This window comes from Manacus candei, unplaced genomic scaffold (genome assembly GCF_025592945.1).
Source record: "Manacus candei isolate 608988 ecotype Guabito, Panama unplaced genomic scaffold, ASM2559294v1 h1tg000052l, whole genome shotgun sequence".
NCBI classification, from domain to species: domain Eukaryota; kingdom Metazoa; phylum Chordata; class Aves; order Passeriformes; family Pipridae; genus Manacus; species Manacus candei.
Genome location: NW_026138100.1, coordinates 2,991,950 through 3,012,237, shown reverse-complemented (window position 1 = coordinate 3,012,237; position 20,288 = coordinate 2,991,950). Strand labels below are relative to the sequence as shown.

At 36.8% G+C, this 20,288-nt stretch overlaps 3 protein-coding genes across 18 annotated transcripts in view; 2 read left to right on the top strand and 1 right to left on the bottom strand.

The window, feature by feature from the left end:
• Positions 1-6,811, top strand: part of TIAM2 (TIAM Rac1 associated GEF 2) — a 171,229-nt gene extending 164,418 nt beyond the window's left edge. For all 12 annotated transcript variants that reach the window (XM_051801665.1, XM_051801667.1, XM_051801674.1 and 9 more), the window contains 6 exons: positions 201-309; positions 2,015-2,073; positions 2,910-3,015; positions 3,750-3,837; positions 4,468-4,622; positions 5,467-6,811. In XM_051801665.1, the coding sequence (XP_051657625.1) occupies positions 201-309; positions 2,015-2,073; positions 2,910-3,015; positions 3,750-3,837; positions 4,468-4,622; positions 5,467-6,107 (1,158 nt within the window). In that variant the 3' untranslated portion in view covers positions 6,108-6,811. The remainder of the gene's footprint in view (positions 1-200; positions 310-2,014; positions 2,074-2,909; positions 3,016-3,749; positions 3,838-4,467; positions 4,623-5,466) is intronic.
• TFB1M (transcription factor B1, mitochondrial) overlaps positions 6,651-20,288 on the bottom strand; it is a 27,082-nt gene continuing 13,444 nt past the window's right edge. For 3 of the 5 annotated variants that reach the window (XM_051801683.1, XM_051801686.1, XM_051801687.1), the window contains exons 7-8: positions 9,833-9,960; positions 6,653-7,573 (exon numbers count right to left, since the gene is read on the bottom strand). In XM_051801683.1, the coding sequence (XP_051657643.1) occupies positions 7,312-7,573; positions 9,833-9,960 (390 nt within the window). In that variant the 3' untranslated portion in view covers positions 6,653-7,311. Of the gene's footprint in view, positions 7,574-9,832; positions 9,961-20,288 lie in introns of all 5 variants that reach the window. The other 2 variants (XM_051801684.1, XM_051801688.1) reach the window with 2 other exon arrangements.
• On the top strand, positions 13,170-20,282 carry CLDN20 (claudin 20). Its single transcript, XM_051801702.1, has 2 exons — positions 13,170-13,974; positions 15,955-20,282. Exon 2 carries the CDS (start codon positions 16,023-16,025, stop codon positions 16,680-16,682), a length of 660 nt encoding a protein of 219 aa, XP_051657662.1. The 5' UTR covers positions 13,170-13,974; positions 15,955-16,022; the 3' UTR covers positions 16,683-20,282.

Sequence of the window (20,288 nt, the reverse complement as noted above, 5' to 3'; positions counted from 1 at the left end):
CTTAGGGGCTATTACTTAGTAAAGTTGTTACTTCTTTTAAAAAGGGCGATTACTCACACTTTTCCTGCTGTAATTGTAGATCTCTTTCTGTAGACAGAGTAAATACAGAAAACAGATCCTTAAAGTTACTGATATGTACTCCTGAACATTTTATATTTATACTGTTTATTTCTATTATCAACTGTTATAATTTAATACAGGTGACAGAGCTTTCAATGGGAGAACTTCTGATGCACTCTACAGTTTCATGGCTGAATCCGTTCCCATCACTGGGCAAAGCAAGAAAAGACCTTGAACTTACAGTGTTTGGTAAGTGCCTTCCTTAATGACTCTGCTCTTTCAAATCTAAAGATTACCACATTAAACCTTCTCACAGGATAAAAGCCCCAAACCCGCTCCCTGTAGCCATGTGATATCTGGGGTGGACTTATATTTGAAAAATACACAGTTGTATTTTCTAACATGAGAAAAGTTTCTATTTGTTGGCTTGCTGGTACTGTTTGCTCTGTGAGCCACCTGCAGCTGCTGTCTTGCCTATATTTAAACTACAGAAATCAGAGATTTTCAAGAGGCTATATTATCTTTAGAACAATCTGTTAAATGAGGCTTTCAAAGGAAGCTGGTAGGAAAATCATGATTTATTCTACTCTTGTGAATTCAGGCTAACTTCTGTTTTACAGCTACTGCATTGAAATCTCCATCCAGATTTTTTAACCTGAAAGCAAATGTGGAAATGAGAGCATACAAACAAGAGTTTTATTTAATAAAATAGATATACAATTAATCATTTACTCATTACCTAAGTAATTAAATCTTTCAGTGAAATATCTTAGGCACTCATCCCTTTCTTTAAAAAACATTATTTTAATATTTCACTGAATAAATACCTACAAAAGAACTCCAAGCTGATGACAGACATGTTTCTCTTTCTCAGACAAGTTTATCTTTCTCCCTTTCTCTGGGAAGCATGACAGGTTAGGGCAGAGGATGCTTTGAACAGAACAAACAGAAACTACCTACCAGGCTCCTTGGATGAGCTTCTTGGTGATCTACATATGCTGGACAATTCCCAGCATGACACGTACAAATGAAAGGACTCTGACCTGACGCTTAACTTGGACTGGTTGTCTGCCACTTGGGAAACTGAATTTTATCCTCACTTCAAACACCCTGCAGGCAGCCTAGAAAATGTATCCAGTATGTGTAACTGAAGAAAGCTGCCAAGCTTTGGGGTTAATGCTGTGCTTTGCTATGGCTGCATCCCAGCTTCACGTAGAGACAAGACTCAAATTCATACTATTGCCCCTCTCTCCTCTGGAAGGAAACGTGCATGAGCAGGGATAGAGCTGATTCTGCCCTAGAGTCCAGTCTGGGATCCAGCACTGCCCTGAAGAGCCATCCCTCGGTTCACCTGCAACTTCAATGCCTCCATGTTTCTGTTCCTCCTTACAAATTACACTAAACATGTCCATCTCCCTGGAGGCTGAAAGATTAGATAAAATTAGTGAGACACTCCGCTTGGATATTGTGGAAGCCAGAGATCTCCTGCAGAAGGAAAGTAGGAATTGAGATGTCTCAGTTTCCAATTAATCCAATGTTGAACTGCAGGAAGACCAGACTTAGTGTCCTTTTTCACAGCTTGGTATAGGCCCCTCACTACACTTGAAAGTGTCCACTGATTACAGAAAGAAAACTTTCTGTGTAATCTACATCTATTGTATTTGTTTATGTGAAGATTTACAGGAGATAGTTTGCTGGTAGTTTCAGAATAAATGTATAGAATTGATTCATCCTAAATGTTTGGAACAAAATGTGAGGAAAAAATACTGCCCTTGCATGAAAGTGTAGGATGAAAAACCAATTGTCATCTTAATACAGGGCAAGTGCTTTTCAATGTTTGCTTATCTCATCCCTCACATTCCCATGACTACAATAATCAGCTTCTCCAAGATAGTTATAGGTGTAATAATTCAATGAAAATACTAACAGTCTTCCTTTTTTTTAATCTTTTTAGTTTTTAAAAGGGCTGTTATACTGGTGTATAAGGAGAACTACAAACTTAAAAAGAAAATGGTAAGTCTGGTATCAATGTAGGTGGTGGGTGTTTATGATACTACTCCAATGTGAGATACTGGTGTTGAAGGTGAAGACACTCAGGTGAAACATCACCTTCTCTCACTAGGCTGGAATTCTGGCTATCCCAGCTACAAGAAGTGCTCAGTATCTGTATAGCAATAAATATTTTTTTTTTTTATTTAGTAAGCAGCAGCATCTTCTCTGTGTGAGCCCCATGTTAGTTTTGTCAGGTGGAATATGAAACACTGCCATGTAGAAATCATTAATTCTTCCAGATGGCATTTATGATGGTCTACCTTAACACAGTGTGTAGATGAAAGACCTTGGTTTTATAGACCCTCAATCATCCTGGAAGGAAAGGAAAAGGGACATTATAAACATAACCTTCCCTGTCCCCACTTACAAACCTGGACTGCTGAAGTCAGGTAGCAAGTTGTACATCCCAAGTACCAACAGTGATGTACTGCGCCATGCTTATTGTAACAAATGGGAGGGGCTCTAAAAGCAGCAGCAGCTACATGATTAATGTAGTCTGTTGATCAACAGTCTGCACATTCTTTCATGGGAAACTTATTCCCTAGTAGTATTTATATGCAAGATATTATTTTTATCCATTCAAATCAAATGGTTTTAAAAGTTGAAGCAATTACAAATTCCAAGGTTGTGTCTATCACCATTTCAACTACACTTACAAGCACATTTTCAGGGGACTGAAGTAAAGTGTAATGAATTTAGTTTCTCTTCAGAGGCAGGCCTTTTAAGAGTAACACAAAACACCACTACTTTTTTTCTCCTACTTCTTAGAAATATCCTTGTTGGGTTTTTTTTTGCAGCCTACTAATGTTCGTGCTGCACATAATTATGGGGACTTGGATCCATTTAAATTTCGTTGGCTGATTCCTTTATCTGCTCTTCAAGTTCGACTGGGGAACACAGCAGGTAACTCTCTTGCTCTAAATACTTGAGTATTAAATGCATTTCTGGGATTCTGTAATACTGCTTCTTCCATATGTCTTTCTGGAGCCTCTGGGAACAGGCAGGTGTAGAGAAAATACTATGCACTGTTGTCTCTGCAGTCAGGGAGTACAGGCTTGAAACATTTACAAACTTTCTTAGTTTGCTATGCTGATTTCTTCCACGAGTTCAGGAAGATGCGAAGGAATGACAGAATAGAAATCCCCAATAACAGGAAGGTGATTTACCATAGCTGACATCCTGGTGACACCCTGATGCTGTGTGTGCTCTGATCCTCATGTTTTTCCAAAAAGGGCAAAGTTGACTGTAATTTGTGGTAGTAGAGGCCCATGTTTTTATTTTCAAATTGATCTTTATGCTCCTATTCATTCCTGCATGTTCTATAAAGTGTCACAAGTTCTTTAAACAAACAAATGCTTTGTACACCTGGGTGAAGGCATTCTAAGGCTGGAAGGCATGGAGAAGCAGGAAGAACAGGGGAAAGCAAGTCTTCAAGAGAGAAGTTATCAAAGGCAGTGCTAGGCTGCCTCAACAGGAGCACTCAGGGGACTTTTTGTTGCGTTCCATCTTGGGTGAGATCTTCTGGGGATACACACATGGCTATGTTAACACTGCCTTCAGGAGTGAGGAGCTTGGTCTTTCTACTGCCAAAGGCTTTGTGAGGTATATACACAAGTAATGTTTCCTTCCATGCATAGGAACAGAGAACAGCTGTATCTGGGAACTGATTCACACCAAGTCAGAACTAGAAGGCAGGCCAGAAACAATTTTTCAGTTGTGCAGCAGGTAAGCTTTACGTGGAGATTGTATTTCACAAATCACATTAATGGAATTAAAAAAGGTTTTCCCCCCATGTCACCTTTGCATCAGCAGTTTTGATGCAGTACTCACTCTTTGAAGCCAGACACTACATAAGTGTTTAACTGCATAAAGTATAACAAATTCAAAAGGGAGTGAATTGGTGCAGTGATCTAACATCAGAAATCTGTGCACATATATGAGCATAAGTTCCAGTATGCTATGGGCAAAGTAATTGATTTGATCAGTTGGTTAGCAGAAATTACTTTCTTATAAAGAACCACTTAAGGTGGTGATTCCTTGGTACAGAATTTACCTGTCAACTTGTTTTCTAAGAGGAAGTAATCAAGATCTCGAAACACAAGGTATGTGAAACGCCTAACAACATGTCAAGATATCCTTGCACGCATCAGGAGAGTTGGAATTAAATGATCTTTGAGGTCCTTTCCAACCCAAAACATTCTATGATTTTGTGATAGCTGCAAGCCCACTACTAATATAAGCTATTAAAAAACTCACTGCACTAAAGTACATCAGCAGAAAGGAAGGAGGCAGATTTTATCCCAGTGTCTTATTTCAGAGGGGGAAATTAAGTTCTCTGTTTTTTTAAACTTGCAGTGATTCTGAGAACAAAAGTAACATTGTGAAGGTGATCCGTTCTATTTTGCGGGAGAATTTCAGACGTCACATAAAATGTGAGCTACCGCTGGAGAAAACCTGTAAAGATCGCCTTGTCCCACTCAAAAATCGTGTACCTGCAACAGCCAAATTGGGTAAGAAACACCTTCTCAAAGTGAAAAATAGTCTGGACTTCAGTGCTGGCAGAAGGTTTGCAATTATTACCATGACTGTAGAGTGCCGCGTGTCAGACCCGCAAATCCCATGGCTTTATTTAGGCTGGGGAGAAGGTAGTTTCTCCACCACTCAGTGCGTGACAAGGGCTAGATGAGATAAGCAAGTTTGCTATCCCCCCTCCCCACACTGTGATATGTCATTAGCTCTCTTCAGGGAAGACTTAATAAGGCCTAAATTAATTTTGCTGGGAAGGAACAGACTCCCTTTGGCATGGTATTGGTGTTCTTTCCTCTGTTCTTTCCCTTTAGTAACTCAGCCCTCATACCATTTATAGCTAAAACCTGAAAAAGGCAGAGGTCTTGCTTCTTTCAGTGCACTAAATCTGCATTCCACCAGATATTCTAATTAAGTATAGGCTTTAATTAAAAGAGCACCTACTAGTATTTCAAGTTGTCTTTCTGATCAGTCCTCTGTAAAATCCCCTTAACGTCACAGGATCTGGAAAAGTTCAACTTCTGCCTACATTCTGACCCTGCCTGAATCAGTCTTTCTTTCCTGCAGAAGTGTGTAATTTATGACTACAATTTGTGGAGTATTTTTTACGTATTACACAGGAAGGCAAGCACATAGCTCTGGGGTAGTTGTAATGAAAACTGTGGCATGGGATCACACTGTCAGTATCAGAGTGCTGGCACATCTGACTTGGAATGATTATCAAATGAGACTACATACACTGTAATCATCAGTGGGCTACTGAGGTAGAAGGTGTAACCAGCTGATGTTTTGGTGAAAAAAATAAATCTACATTTTTCCTCTGCACAGCTTCCACAAGGTCCTTGAAGGTATTGAAGAATTCATCCAGTAGTGAGTGGAATGGTGACCCGGGGAAAGGTACCTTCCAGGACTCTGATGAGTGCAGCCTGAGCAGCAGTACTCAGAGCAGCAGCTGCCACACTTCTGAGAGCATACAGGAGCCCAAAAACTCATCTCCCAATAAACATGTAGAGAGCTGTGCATCTGACTTTTCTAATGTTCTTGTCAAAGAATCTGATATTCTCAGTGATGACGAGGAGGAGGAGGATTATCAGAGCCTGAAGAAGGGCAGTCCTACAAAAGACATTGAAATACAGTTTCAGCGGCTGAAGATTTCAGAGGAACCCAGTACTGACTCTGAACGGGATCAGGCTGCTGAAAATGAGGGAGATGGCTTTGAGATAGGACAGCATCCAAAGCTTGTGCGTGGCCATTTCTGCCCAGTGAAGAGAAAAGTAAACAGCACAAAGCGTAATAGAGGAACTTTAATGGCAATGCAAGAACGTCACCAGTCCCTTGACAGTCACTCTGATGCTGCAAACCTGGATCTGAACTCTATTCTAGAGAGAGAATTTAGTGTTCAGAGTTTAACATCTGTAGTTAATGAAGATTGTTTTTATGAAGCTGTGGAGAGGCATGGAAAATCCTAGCTTTCTAAGCAGATTATTTAAAACATTCATTTGAAGTCCACATAAAATTCAACAAACATTTTGTTTTAAAACTAGTAAATTCATGGAAGCTGCAGGAAAACTACTATCTGATTTTGTGCACTAATACATTTTTCCACAAAAATAGCTGTAAAGGATTCTTAAGTTATTTTAATTTATTGTGGATCAAAAATAGATTAAGTTGGCCAAGGTCTGTAAATTAGTTCATCCCTTTCAAGCAGTTATTAAGATGATGTAGTGTTCTTGGGGATGGCCTCATTAGTATTTTAAGTAATGTGGAAGAGGTGCTAGTGAGTGGCAGAGGGCTTTACAATGGGAAGTAGCATTGCAAAATTAATTTTTCAATACCTTGGGCATTTTATTTCTTTGGTTTTCATGTTTGCTTTATTTAAAGCAGAATTAAGTTATTTTAATGTGTTTTAGTGCACAACAGTGCAGAAGTTTCATTTTGTATGTTTCAATGCTGTCTATACTTTATATATATGTGTAAATACAAAAACAAAGCTTGGCCTGTAATCTTTTATTTGACTGTATTTTTTATTTTCTCTACCAATCTGTACAGTAAAAGACAAATAAGTATTGTACTTAGCCATGTTTTCTTCTTTTTATCGTGCTGCTTTTCTACAGTTGGAGCTTTAAATACCAAATTCTTTGCTTCTGCATAAATGAGAAGAGTATTAGCAGACCTTGAGGCAATTGGTGCACTTTATCCTCCCATAAGCCAGTCACTTGAGCGTATTTATAAAAGCCTTGGCTTCTATTTTTTAGATTACTCTGTACAGTAGGATGTTCCAGGATACAAAAGCACAAAAACCCAAACACCGTCTTACATGCTGAAGTATGAAAAGTATTTTTCTTACATTTCAGTAATGCACTTTCATTCATAAAAAAACTCAATTATTTCAGAAGTATCACAACTTAATTACCTGTCTCACAACATACCTTGTTTCCTGGTATGTGGTCTAGTAATTCCCCTGAAGTAAAAATAACCTGGACTGTCTTTTCCCTTTTGTCTGCAGCTGAATGGAATAGAGAGAGCTGCCCTCTCTCTTTACCACTTTCTCAAAAGTAGTTCTTCCATACCCACACAGCTGTAGGAATATAGAAGCCTCCTTTTACTGAATCAACACCTCTAGATCAAGGAGTTAAAACTAATAAAAAAATCGGTCTGCTGCAATTACAATTGTTACAACTGATCTTCCTCTTCAGTCTGTTCAGGCTGACTAGTACTTTTAAGTAAATTCCTTGTCGTCTTCTTTTGCTTTAGTTCTTCTCTGTAGTCGAACACAAAAAGGCTTGAGTCTTCATCACACATTTTCCTGTATGTATTGCACAGATTTCTAAACTGTGACATGGAGAGCTGAAAAGGACGCAAAGTTGGATCAACATTTGCTGTCATCATCAGCTGTTCTGTTCTTTTCAAACGTCCACTTTCAGGAAACAAGGTCCTAGAAGGTGCGGGGAGAAAAAAACCCAAATTCAAACAATTCAGACAGACAATTAATTTTCCCTTAAGAGTAACACAGAATTTACTTAATACAGGTTTACTATTAGCTATGTCGTTATTTTAGCTCTGGCACTCTTAATATAACTCATTATCTAAGCAAATGGAAACATATGAGGGTCCTTTTTCTGCAAATGCAAATTATGACACCATAGAAAGCACATACATAAATATATTAAACCCGTGCATGTGTGGTCCTGTTTGCTAACATTAAAAAGAGCTTTGGGTATGGATACAAGCACAGAAGCTTCTTAGAATTAGTCTCATATTTAGAAAGCAACAACAGATTAAACTGTGCAAAACAGATCAGATCCAAACCGTATGACTTTCTTTCAGACCATTTCATTCCAATGGGAAAGATATTTGTTATCACTTGTCATTAATATCATAATTCTAATGCCAGGAAAAAAAAAGGCAAAGAAGTAGGAGAAGACTATTAAATTAACCATACAATTTTTAATATTTAGAACCTGGAAAATATGGCAGGAGTCCTAAATTTTGGGTTCAGCTCTGTCATTCTTTATAGATAAAGGCATGGTTTATGTGTGTGTCCCAATTTTCAAGTTGTACCTATGATACATAAATAATATCTAAAAATGTTGTGCATCTAATACAGAAACACTCTCATACGCCAGATGTGTTTTGAAGGTTGGCTAGACAAAATAATAAAAAAGCTCTGTATAACCCATTAGTTCAGCATCCAAGTCAGCAAGGTTAAAAATGGATCGATCCTTATTTCAATACCCCTCAAGTAATTCTTTGATTGGGTAGTTAAAAGACATACCTGGAGCCAGAATTTACAGAGAAATGTGAACTGATTCTATACCTTGTTTCTATATACTATATGTGATAGATAACCTTAAAATGAACTTAGCAGCTTTATTGTACACTAAAATTTGCTATTTTTTTCAGGTCAGCTAAAGAGTAAGAGGATTGTGTTTCTTAGCTGCATACTAGGGCTAAAGTATGATAAGCTGCTAGGGAATACGTGACGTCCAAAAGTTCAGATTCCCCCTCCTTGCCTCAAAAGAATGTAAAGCAGTTATTAGCAATTTGAGATTACACAATAGTTGGGTTTCTTTTTTTTTTCAGCTTTGGCAAAAATATTGTACGTAACATATACAGGCTGATTGCACACGCCTTCTGCTTACACTGTCGCTGAAACATTCTTTCACACACAAAATAAAAGAAGAACAAAAGAAAGCCACCACCACCCTGTAAATCAAATACAAATCAATCTAGACTTTGGATACTTCTTTTTCTAAACACCTCCAAATGCATACTCAAACCTTAACACAGGCAAATCAGTACTCATTTTAGATCCAATGTCTGCATCCCAGACATCAGTGGCATTCATGGCCTCAAGAAAAAAAGCCAAAGCAAAACTAGTGGCAAAATTCTTTGTTCACCTTCAAAATAGTGACATATAAGGCTTGTAGTTCAGTAAGGTGGCATCCACTCTAATTCTAGACTGAATCACACCAAAACTATGCCCAACAAACTCAGCTAGCCCAAGCTGCAGGAGCATCCTTCTAGTCCTAACAGCATCTGTCACAAATTCTACAGTGCGGAGTGCTGGGTTTTGCCCATACCAAGTCAGACATGTGGCTATGTTGGAGTTTTAACAGGAACTCTGGCGAAGAGACTGCAGGTTTCTCACGTTAGAGAACCTAGTAAATCTCCTCAGTAAGACATGGGGATTTTAAAAGAGCCAGTAAGAGCTCAATAAAAGGGCAAGCACAGAAACAAGAATTTGACCTTTGGACATTATCCCCAAATAAGTAAAATTTGCTACAGATGATGTTCTCTTCAAACTTCCATCCAAACCTCCTCACACTGCCATCTTTGATTCTGAATTTTAATACTTTTGGTTTTTAACTTAATCATGCAGTAACTTTTGTGGTTGGGCTGGGTTGTTTTCATTTCTGAGACAGACAAAATACTGAAAAGATGACCAATTTATTCTAGTGATTTTAACAACTTCAACTGCACTAACAAAGATGCCAAGTAATTATTATATAATTAAATCAGAAAGATATTAATCTCCGCATTTGTCTTCAGAAATTCTGAAAAGGAAAGATCTAATGAACTATAATGACAAATGTAAACTGAGAGGAATAAAATCAAATGCATAGCTAACTGATTTAGTAGCTGATGCATTTACAAAGACATTATCTGAGAATTTTTCATTAAAAATCCTTACTCAAGTCCACGGAAACAGTATTTTCTTCTAAACTGGAAAACACTTCGAACCACTTTTTCTACTAGCTCAAACGGCTGCTGTATCTTTGGTTGCACCAATGGAGTGAAATGCACCACAGCCACATCCACCTATATGGAAAAGAAAGATAAATTTGAGTACACATATTCCTTTGGCACAGATTACTTCTCAGTTAACTGGCCAGACATCAGAAAACCAGCACAAGATAGGAAGACATTATTGTGACAGGTAACACAGCTGTGCAGTGACCAGTGTTGTAGTATTGAATATAAAGATATAAAGATTTAGCTTTCAAGGCCCTACATAATTTTAGTCTTAGTTATCTACATATTTCCAATTAGTTCAAATGCCATTAGTACTTGGTTCTTTTTTCCCCATGGCACTTCCTCCATCTAAAGCAACTTCCATATAATCTGGAAAGTAATTAGCACTTCTGTCTTCAGATCCTTCCACAAGACAATTCTGACATAATACACAAATTAGACAATATTTGATATACAGGCTGAAGGGCAGCTGGAGAAAATTAGTATTATAATTAGAAATCAAACTCATTCCCTGTATGTTTTCTGTTGCTCTAGGGCTTTTCTAAAATGTAAGCCAAGGAATTACTTTTCAACATACTATTAAAATGCTAGCCTATTTAAAGGAATGGTAGGTAGAAATAAGTTTGCACTCATCTTAAGTGACCACACAACTCTGTATTTAAACTGTGTATCACACTTAATCCAAAGTTATGTTTGAATGATTCCACACAGGTATATATTCTTGTGTAGTTCTAAAATCAGCTTGGTTGACAGAACAGTCACTTTCCCTGTGTCTGAAAAGAGACTGAGGTTATATGTGCACATTTTATGGTTTCTATATGTATATATCTATATGAGATGCAACTACAGAGACACTGTATTATATAGAAATGCCCTGACTTCAGACTTCTGTATTAAAAAAACAGAAGCTGGGCTAAAAATCCAGTTCTGCACAGTAATGAATAAAGAAGTTTGTCTTCCAAACTAAATATTAACAACAATAAAAAGGAAAACATTCTGTGGAAGAGAACACTGAAAATTCGTACAATTTGTACAAGTACTGGTACTGAGTGACTAAAAATTTTTAAGTACCAGATTTTCAAAGATATTCAGTCTCTTATTAAAAGAGTCTGCTAATATGACGGACAATCGTTCATTTTTTAAAAGGTCTGACAACCAATACTGGCATTCTATGAATGCCAATTGAACAGATGATGTTCAATTGGCATGGAACTGAAGATGTGCTGGTTCTGATTGAAATAAGAGACACACACAGGCTAAAGAACAGCTGCTGCTCTAAGCACACACTCAGTGTACCAATTGAGATAGCCCAGATCACGGGGGTACTTGAAAGGTTTTTCCTACTGCTTCAACCAAAACTGCTCATAGCAACCTCTGATGTGGACATATTCTTCTGACACAAAGGTACTATCTATTTATCTATTCAAATTGTTCTTTCAGTGGGAACAGCTCAGCTGTCAAGTACATCTATGCAGTACAACTGCTTCAACGCACAAAGTACTATATTTCAACAGAATCATAAAATCCAAACAACATTAGGTTTTTCATGTAGACAGAACTTACAAAGCTGAACAAAAACACTGGCTAGAGAAAGGAAAGAAAATACCAATTAATGGTGCTGATGAAGAAAAAAAAAGAAACAGAGCATGTTTCCAGCATTAGCACTACTGATCTCAAGTTTATGTTACTGAATGTTTTTTCTCTACTTGTCCACCTTTTCTGAGAGCTAGAGTTAAGAATAAGGCAGAAAAAACACTTAAAATTACTAAAATGTGAAGCACAAGAACTTACTTAAAAATCAGGTGACAAAGAAAACTTGACATATGGAATCTGCAGTGAAATGCACATACATGTATTTTCCAAAGCAGATTTTTAATTTTCAAGTATTCATAGCTTCTGCCTTTGCCACAGGTTGCTGTTACCTATGAGGAAGACCATAGGAATACAGAAAAAACTTGTGTTCTCACTAAGTGTAAGAAAAGTTAATCTTTTTGAACAGAGAAAATACATACTTCACATGTACTAAGGGCTTATTTACACATGCATTTGTGTATTGTCAAGAAATAAATCTAGGTATTTCCCCCACAAAATTAGGGGTAAGAAAGAAAACAACCAGAGACCCTGTGGCATCTCCTAGTCACCTCAATTTTGCAGAACCGCTCATGAGAAACGAGGGCTCTCTGGGAGTTAGAACTGTGTCTTTAACAAAAATTTCTGAAGGAGAAAAGAACACAATCTAGATGCAGTGTACCACTTCAGAGCCAAACAGCTCAATTTGCAATCTCAAGGCCAGTGGGCAATAATTTCTGACTCTGAAACAAAACACAACACTTCTCAGTTCCATTATAGACGCTGTTTTCTTTGGACCCCAGGAAAGCTGCCTGGTTACTATAGCAACAGATATAGGGGAAAACTTTTCACTTGTAATTGGTCACTCCTTTAAAATTATACATGCTATTTTTCATTAACCTTTTTAATATGCATAAAATAAAGAGTAGAATTATGAAAGCCAATAAAGTACACAAGAGTATTTAAAATACACAAGTCAATTTGATGACAATTTTATGAATAACACTTTTCACCCCACCACGTATGTTAAAAATATTTACAAAATAGCACTCAAATCTTACAAATTAATGAATATGAAAATCATTCAATTGATCTATCCTGAACTGTCAATAGTACAGCAACTATTCATCCCTTACTGTTTTAGTGTATCTGTACAATGAAGATTTATGTTTTGGTAGGGTGGGAGGAACACATGACAGAGTACAATTTAATCCAGGCAAGTCTGCTGCCTTGCTAATGAAATCAACACTTTAAATCAGAATAAACTCAAGTGAGACAGTTTTTACTAATTGTTGACAGTAAAAGTCTCATAATGGGCAATACATGTATCTTGGGACAGGGCTATATTAAAATCAAACCCACATAACCTTTTCTCAGGCTGCAATTTACTCATAGGGAACTGAAACCTAAGCAGAACATATTACAACTTCATTAAAACAGACTGCTTGAGATCCTACTGAGATAGTTCTAAGCCAGCACTTTCACAAACCAAGTGTTCAACAGCAGCATTTTATCTATCTACTACAGACAAATATTAAGTCTAACATCAGACATGTGCATCTCAGAGCAAACTTGTTCCTATACAAGAGTTTACTTTTGGTTCACTTCCAGCACAAAGTAACTACACCACTCACTAACAGCAATAATTTCTGGTAAGAACAGCTTTGTAATTTCACACTGGGCTCACAAAGAGAATCACAGGAAACCAGAAGTCAGGTACAGAACCTATGTGTGTATCATTGCTGCAATGAGCAAGACTTTTCTCCTAACTTCTTGATTTCGCACACCAACTTGTCAAGCCCACTTCTCCAATGTGCTGCAGTTACCATATAACCTTTATTAGTAGCTTTATTCCTTCATTCTTTTATACAGCCTCATACAAAGGTAATAAGTTATAAGATGACCTACGGAAGGCTAAAGCTATCAGGAACAGATAAATAAAGCCTGCAGTTGAAGAAAAATGCCCTGCTGTTTCAATTACAAATTAAAATAAATTGCACAGTTTTTTTCTAGGAAATTTAAACTTTTAATAAGATTATCTGTGATAAAAAAACAACAACTGACAAACAAAAAAACTCTTTGGCTCTCAGTGCAACTTAAATGATTTCCTCCCCCACTCTGTAAGTCTACAGTTTCTGGATTCTCAAGATTTTACTTTGTTTAATCACTGTTCACACTTTTCATCATAGAACCTGAACATCATTATGTATTTAGGACTAAGGGCCTCTGTCTGTTTTATTCCATAATCTCTTTGCTTTCCCTTACTGAGTGTTTTTCAAACAAAACTCATTAAACAAAGTACTCCTTTATTCTCGGGTAGATGGAACTAAGAGAGAGAACAAACAGCAGTAATGCACTTGCTGTAGAGAACAGAAAAAAAAAACATTCCAAGAAATTTTGTTAATACATGCCAATGCAGTTTTATATGAGAAGGGATAGTTCCATTCAAGAGAAACTGCATTTTCGAGGACATCTACACTGAAGAAAACATCTCAGACCTCACATCCAGCAGTAAGTCCTACACAAACAGGAATGAAACATGACTGTATTTTTAATTACAACTGTAGTGCTTATACTTGAATTTATCATGCCTTTAACTTGGTTCATCCAATTAAATATAATGTACGGCTACCATTTGCAGTGTTTTGCATTTATGCTTGCATGTTTGTATATACTGAAATTTTAAAAGGGAAGCAATGAAAAAGGCTGACTCAAGACCCTAATTAGCTGTTCCAGAATATGCTTTTGAATGAGTTTTGAGCTACCCGGACGTGTCAGTTCCTTCTGTAAAAGGAAGTTAAGCCATCTCTTCCATGGGCCTGTACAGCAAATAATATGTATTTGCCACAGCACTTCTTCACAATCTGAACAAAGTGGAGGGATTTGGAAATAGGCAGTTCTTTGAAGTAAGATTTTAAAAATGAGTAGTTGTTAATATTCTCACCTTAACTATAAGCATTTTTAATATATATATGCTGGACAGAGTTAACATATCCTTGAACCATTACCTGAAATAAGTACAATATAAAAATTAAAGTATAAATATATAAATTATATATTGTATAGAGGATCTAGAGGATTATATTATACTATTATAGAGAATAATAATATTAAATATAATTATATTTATAGATGATAAATATATTAATTAGTTAAGTAGTGGCACTAAAGACTGATAGAACATGTTGATCAAAACCTTGTTGTCTTATGTATCATGAACTGAAATGAGTACAATGCTACAGATATTTTGCGTTCCACTTATTTCAATTTTATTGCCTATTATTATGTTTTTTCAAAAAATTCTAATGCTAAAGACCAATTTTAATGTTATTGTTCATATTTAGATAGAATGTCTTAGCATAATCCAGACTGAGGTTTGCCCTTTTTTTATTTATGATAAAAGACAAAACCTGCCAATTATACAGCCCCACGCAAAAGGCAGGGCAGGGCAACACTTCTAATCCTCCTCTCAGACGTTTCAAACCATTGTTCTTCATCTGCTATCCCAACAGTCTCCAGCTAATGTAACCGCAGAAGTTCAATCTTCCCAGGTGCACAGTTATCATACTGCCTAAAATGTTCTCATCCATCAAATGAAATTGGACTCTTTATGCAAGAATAGCAGGGAGCTTTTTTTAATGAATTTTTAAAACTGCCACTTCGTGGAAAATTTGCAAATTATTTCAGGCAGGAGACTGATTAAAAAAATACACTTCCACAAATGAGTTGTTTCATACCAGTATTAAAAAAAACACATTTTAGAGACAGAAGTAGATCATATTCACTCTTATGACTTGCTAAATACTGCTGCTCTAAGTCAAGGAATGGGAATCACTGACTGAAAATAAAATATTGATTTAGAAAAGTCACATGTGACTAAATTGTGAACATACTGCAAAAACTAAATTCAATTTTATTCTCCTTCAAAACTAAGAAATTTTTTAACAGTTATTAAAAAGTTGAACAGGTAATATTTAAGTAACAGGAATAAAGGGTTACCTTTAACCACAGTTTACACAAGAGCGAGTATAACAGTATACATTACTATAAAATGGTCAATAGTCAGGAGCTGACAACAGCCATCAACACAAATAAGGTACTTGAAGAATATATTTTCTACCAGTGTTTTTCTACCGCAATGACTTCTAATCTGCAAGTTCCTAATGTTCCCCTTACAATGCATATTTATCTAGTAAGCCTGCAATCTGTCTGCTATTACCAAAACCAACTGCAGTAAAATAAGTTTTGCTTGATGGCTTGCAATCATGTATGAAAGGGCAGCAGCTCCTTTTTACAAGCAATTCTAAAACACTGTCCATTTGCCATCATTTCTGTTCAAGTACCTTGTGTACAGCTGCTGAGTTGCTGCAGGGTCGCGTTCAGATATTCATTCAGATAGCTCTGATTTTAAAGGCAAGCGTTTTTTGTTTGCTGATTTCTTTTTCTTTTCCCCCTCGTACTTCTCCTCCCCCCCCCTTCCCTATTACACAGAGGGCTACAGCTTGGCACTCATTTTCTCGAGAGAAAGGACAGACAAAAGGTGACAGCAGATAATCATCATGGCATCAGCAAGTCTGCAGTTCTTTGCTTTTATTCTGGCTTTGTTTGGTGTTTTTGGAGATATCGCGGCCACCCTGCTACCAAACTGGAAGGTAAATGCAGATGTTGGCTCAAATATCATAACAGCTATAACACAGATGCAAGGACTTTGGATGGACTGCACATGGTACAGCACTGGGATGTTTAGCTGTACCCTGAAATACTCCATTCTCTCTCTCCCCGTCTACATCCAGGCTGCACGGACCACCATGGTACTGTCTTGTATCCTATCAGCATTTGGGATCTGCATCACTACAGTTGGAATGAAATGCACAAAGTTGGGAGGGGACAGTGACAGCAAAAGTCACGCTTGTTTTGCTGGAGGAATCTGCTTCATTCTTGCAGGAATCTCTGGATTAGTACCAACATCCTGGTACACAAGAGAAATTATTTCAAATTTTCTGGACCAGACCATTCCAGAGAGCAGCAAACATGAACCAGGAGGAGCAGTTTATACAGGATTCATTTCAGCAGGCTTTCTGCTTATCGCAGGTGTGATTTTCTGCACTTCGTGTTTTAACAGGCAGCAAGGAGGATGGATTTACCCTCCAAAGCAGCACCATTTCCCATCCACAGAGCAGGAGAGCAATGAAGGTTACAATCTGAAGGACTATGTGTAAATAGTTATTTCTATCCGTTCAAGGGGTTTTTTATGTGCTAAGTGTAGTTTGATTATTTCAAAGAATGTATAACCAAGCACTTAACTTTTCCTATAACTGGGCTGCAGTTATGTTTATAAAAGGTATTTAATTCATAGGGGCATCCACAAAAAGGAAAGAAGTAGAAAATTATACTTGTCTGCTACAAAAGTACTTTATTTTGCTGATTTTTCAAACCATGCTGACTTTCCACGTAGCATTTACTGAAGAAAAAGGAACTATCTTCAAACATAACTGACTGTACAATTAAGGTACCGATGTCTTGTTATAGGAAAGATGATTAAAGACTAACTGCTTTCTATTTAGCGAATCAGGCTTTCAATAATGTAAGATTTTATAGTGTATTTTACAGTTTTATCTCTATCTTAGTTATGATGCAAGGAAAAGAAGCTCAAACATTATTTGTCCAAGAAGCCCAATTCAATGGTTTTTAAAAAGCAGACACATCTGCCTTTCATTTTCAACTGTAAATTGCCTCGGTAACTAGATTTCATAACAAACAAACAAACAAACAAACACCACCACCAAAAAAACCCAACAAATAAAAAAAACCACAACAAAAGCCCATGGCTCCAAACCTTAGCTGCACTGTATACTGTATACTGATATATGCATATCAGACTGAAAAATCAGCAGTACCATTTAGATCTTGCCAAACACAGCTCTCGCACCCCAAACTGCCACCTGCTGTGGGTTTCATTGATAATTGTTAAGAAATGTCTGCTGGACATTCACCAATTGCTACTAATCTATCACTGCACAATGAATGTTAGAGGATGAGCAATACAACAACAGAAATGTAACCATAACTCTGAAAACACCTGCAAATTGTAACAAACGGCATATAAACCCCTGTAGGGTCTCTTTCAGGCCCACTCCCATGTACTCTCTTACTGTAAAATGTAGCATACAACAATCATAAAGAGACAGCTCCTTTATTTATTTTCTTAACTCCCTTATTTTGAATAATTATCTTAAATCCCTTAACCTTTTCTTTCACCACACAGATTTTGTTTTGTATTGGTCACTGGCAAGGTATGTTGTATCTAAATACATCCCTAAACAACAACCATAATGATGAAGGAAAAGGGGTACAATTCAGGCCTTTAAATTTAGGAATATGGTAACGCTGGATGAGTCTTTCAATAAAACCAACTGCTATTTATTCTGCGTATTTATATACAACTTTCATTTCCCATGTTACTAGCCTGAAATTTGCTAAAGCAGTATGAAGGAGCCTAAACATTATATGTTCATTAAGTTGGAAGAAGTAAGATCTTCTGCTATAGCATTTTGGAAAGTAGACTGTTTTATGAGCTTAACATGTACAGAATCTATTCACAGAGAGTCTTCATTCTTCATACACAAAATGGCATTACATCTGCTTTTTTTACGACCGTTACAGCCATTTGAGTTTCCTATGTATTAATCAAGGAGTTTGTTTTGTACTGTTCCTAATATTACTATCACCAGTTATTTGGTATTGCAGTCTTAACTATGACCAAAAAGCCAAAATTTCTTTTCTTAGACACAGTGTCATAGAGCACCATTCCATTCCATAAACCAAGTCTTTTATGTCTCAACATTCATAGTATTGTTGAAATAATATTTATACATTGTGAGAATTGAGGTAAACAACTCCTTCTCACAAACATGCATCTCCACCTTTAATAAGGGGTTTGACATGACACTTAGATGTGATCATTGTTATGTAGGTTAATTAAAATTAACATCTGTAAAATTATAACCAAAAGGCATCAATTTACAGGAGGGCATAAGAGAAAGGTAATAATTGCATCCTATGAGCAAAATGAAGTATTCATCGGTTACATGCACTAGAGATTTTTCTTCCTGAAACTTTATACAGAAGTACCTGAACTTTGTATAGCTATGAAACAAAAAATCAAGCACTGAGCCCTTCATTCACAACATGCTGAAGGACCTTTCCAAGGAAACAGATTCTATGAGAAGATGTACTGAGAAAATCAATCTACAACAGGAGTTTGAAGGAAACAAAATATAGTGAAAACAGGTGCCAGTTCTGTCTGAAAAAATTGTTCTTTCTGTATCTGCAGTATAAGCAATTCTTGTTTTAACTCAAAGAAATACGTTAAATAAAAAAATGCTTGCATTTAGTGGTACTGCTTTTTTATTCAACAGAGTACCAACTAACTGTAGGATGTGCTTAAACTAAGATATTTGTCACAACTTTGTAAGTTACTTCTCTCTTGGTCAACTATGGCCTTTTCAGTACAGGAAAATGGGAATATCAGTTATAGCTTCCCAATTTTGAGACACAGGCTGCACAAAACTTTTGACTACACTAGCACTACTAATACTCAAATTGCATCTGCCATTGAGAAACCACCACCACGAAACTGGAATTTTGTGATAAATGAGAGAGAATAACCTTCCAAAGGTTCTCAAGAGACATGCCTGAAAATCTCTTGAGAGAGACTGCAATAAGATGAAATGGAGATGTAATGAAGAGCTGAATCAACCAGTTTAAGAGGGACTTTAAGAAGCTGCAAGTTCATTTCTGAAACAGAACAGCAGTTTGACAGGACATAAAAGAGAGTTGATTTAAATTAGATATAAGGAAGAAAATTTTTACAATGAGGGCGGTAAAACACTGAAACATATTGCCCAGACAGATGGTGGCTGCCCCATCCCTGGAAACATTCAAGGTCAGATTGGACTGAGCTCTGAGAAACCTGATTTAGTTGAAGATGCTCCTACTCATTGCATGGGGATGGGACTAGATGACCTTTCCAACCCAAATATTTCTATGATCCTATGATTTCCACATGCATTCAGGGGAAATAGACCTCACTTAATGTCAGGCACAAATTTTTACAAAAAAACCCCCAAACCAAACCAAAAGCATTCTTGTCCACAATAAGACTAATTTATTAATTTTTGATCCCTGTAATCATATGTCTATTAATAAACACCAGTGACAGTAGATAAGAGGACAACAAAGAGACTGTTCTCTACTCACTCTGACTCACAGATAGGAAGTAGAAAAGATGGTTACTTTTTTAAACAGGCAAAGGGATATAGGTGACAAAGTGCTATAGTAATCAGGAGGGAGTATAATGTGCTAAAAATGACTATGGTGAAACAAAGATTTATAAACATGGTGAAATTAGAGATCTTTGACAAAGATGACAAATTAAAAACAGTCTTTCAAAAGACCCATCAAATTCTCTAGGCACAATTCCCAAACTGTTTATAAATGCAAAATGTAAAACAGCAGGCTTTCTAAAAATGCTACAACAGTAGCAGACTATCCCGCCATTAAATCCTAATCTCCCTCTCCACAATCAACCAAAGAAGTATGCTGATCTTGCAGACAGGTTTGAAGGTCAAAGACAAATTCTGAGGAACCAAAAAGAAAAGCAACTTCTTAAGAGTAAGCACACTTGGTTTACAGGAATTTCACATCACTCCACTTCATAGTGTGGAGATGTTGAAATAAAGCAGCCAACTGTGTTCCTTATTCAAAATTAGATACATTGCTTGACTGACAACTTAACAAAAAATCCCCATATAAATACATCAAAA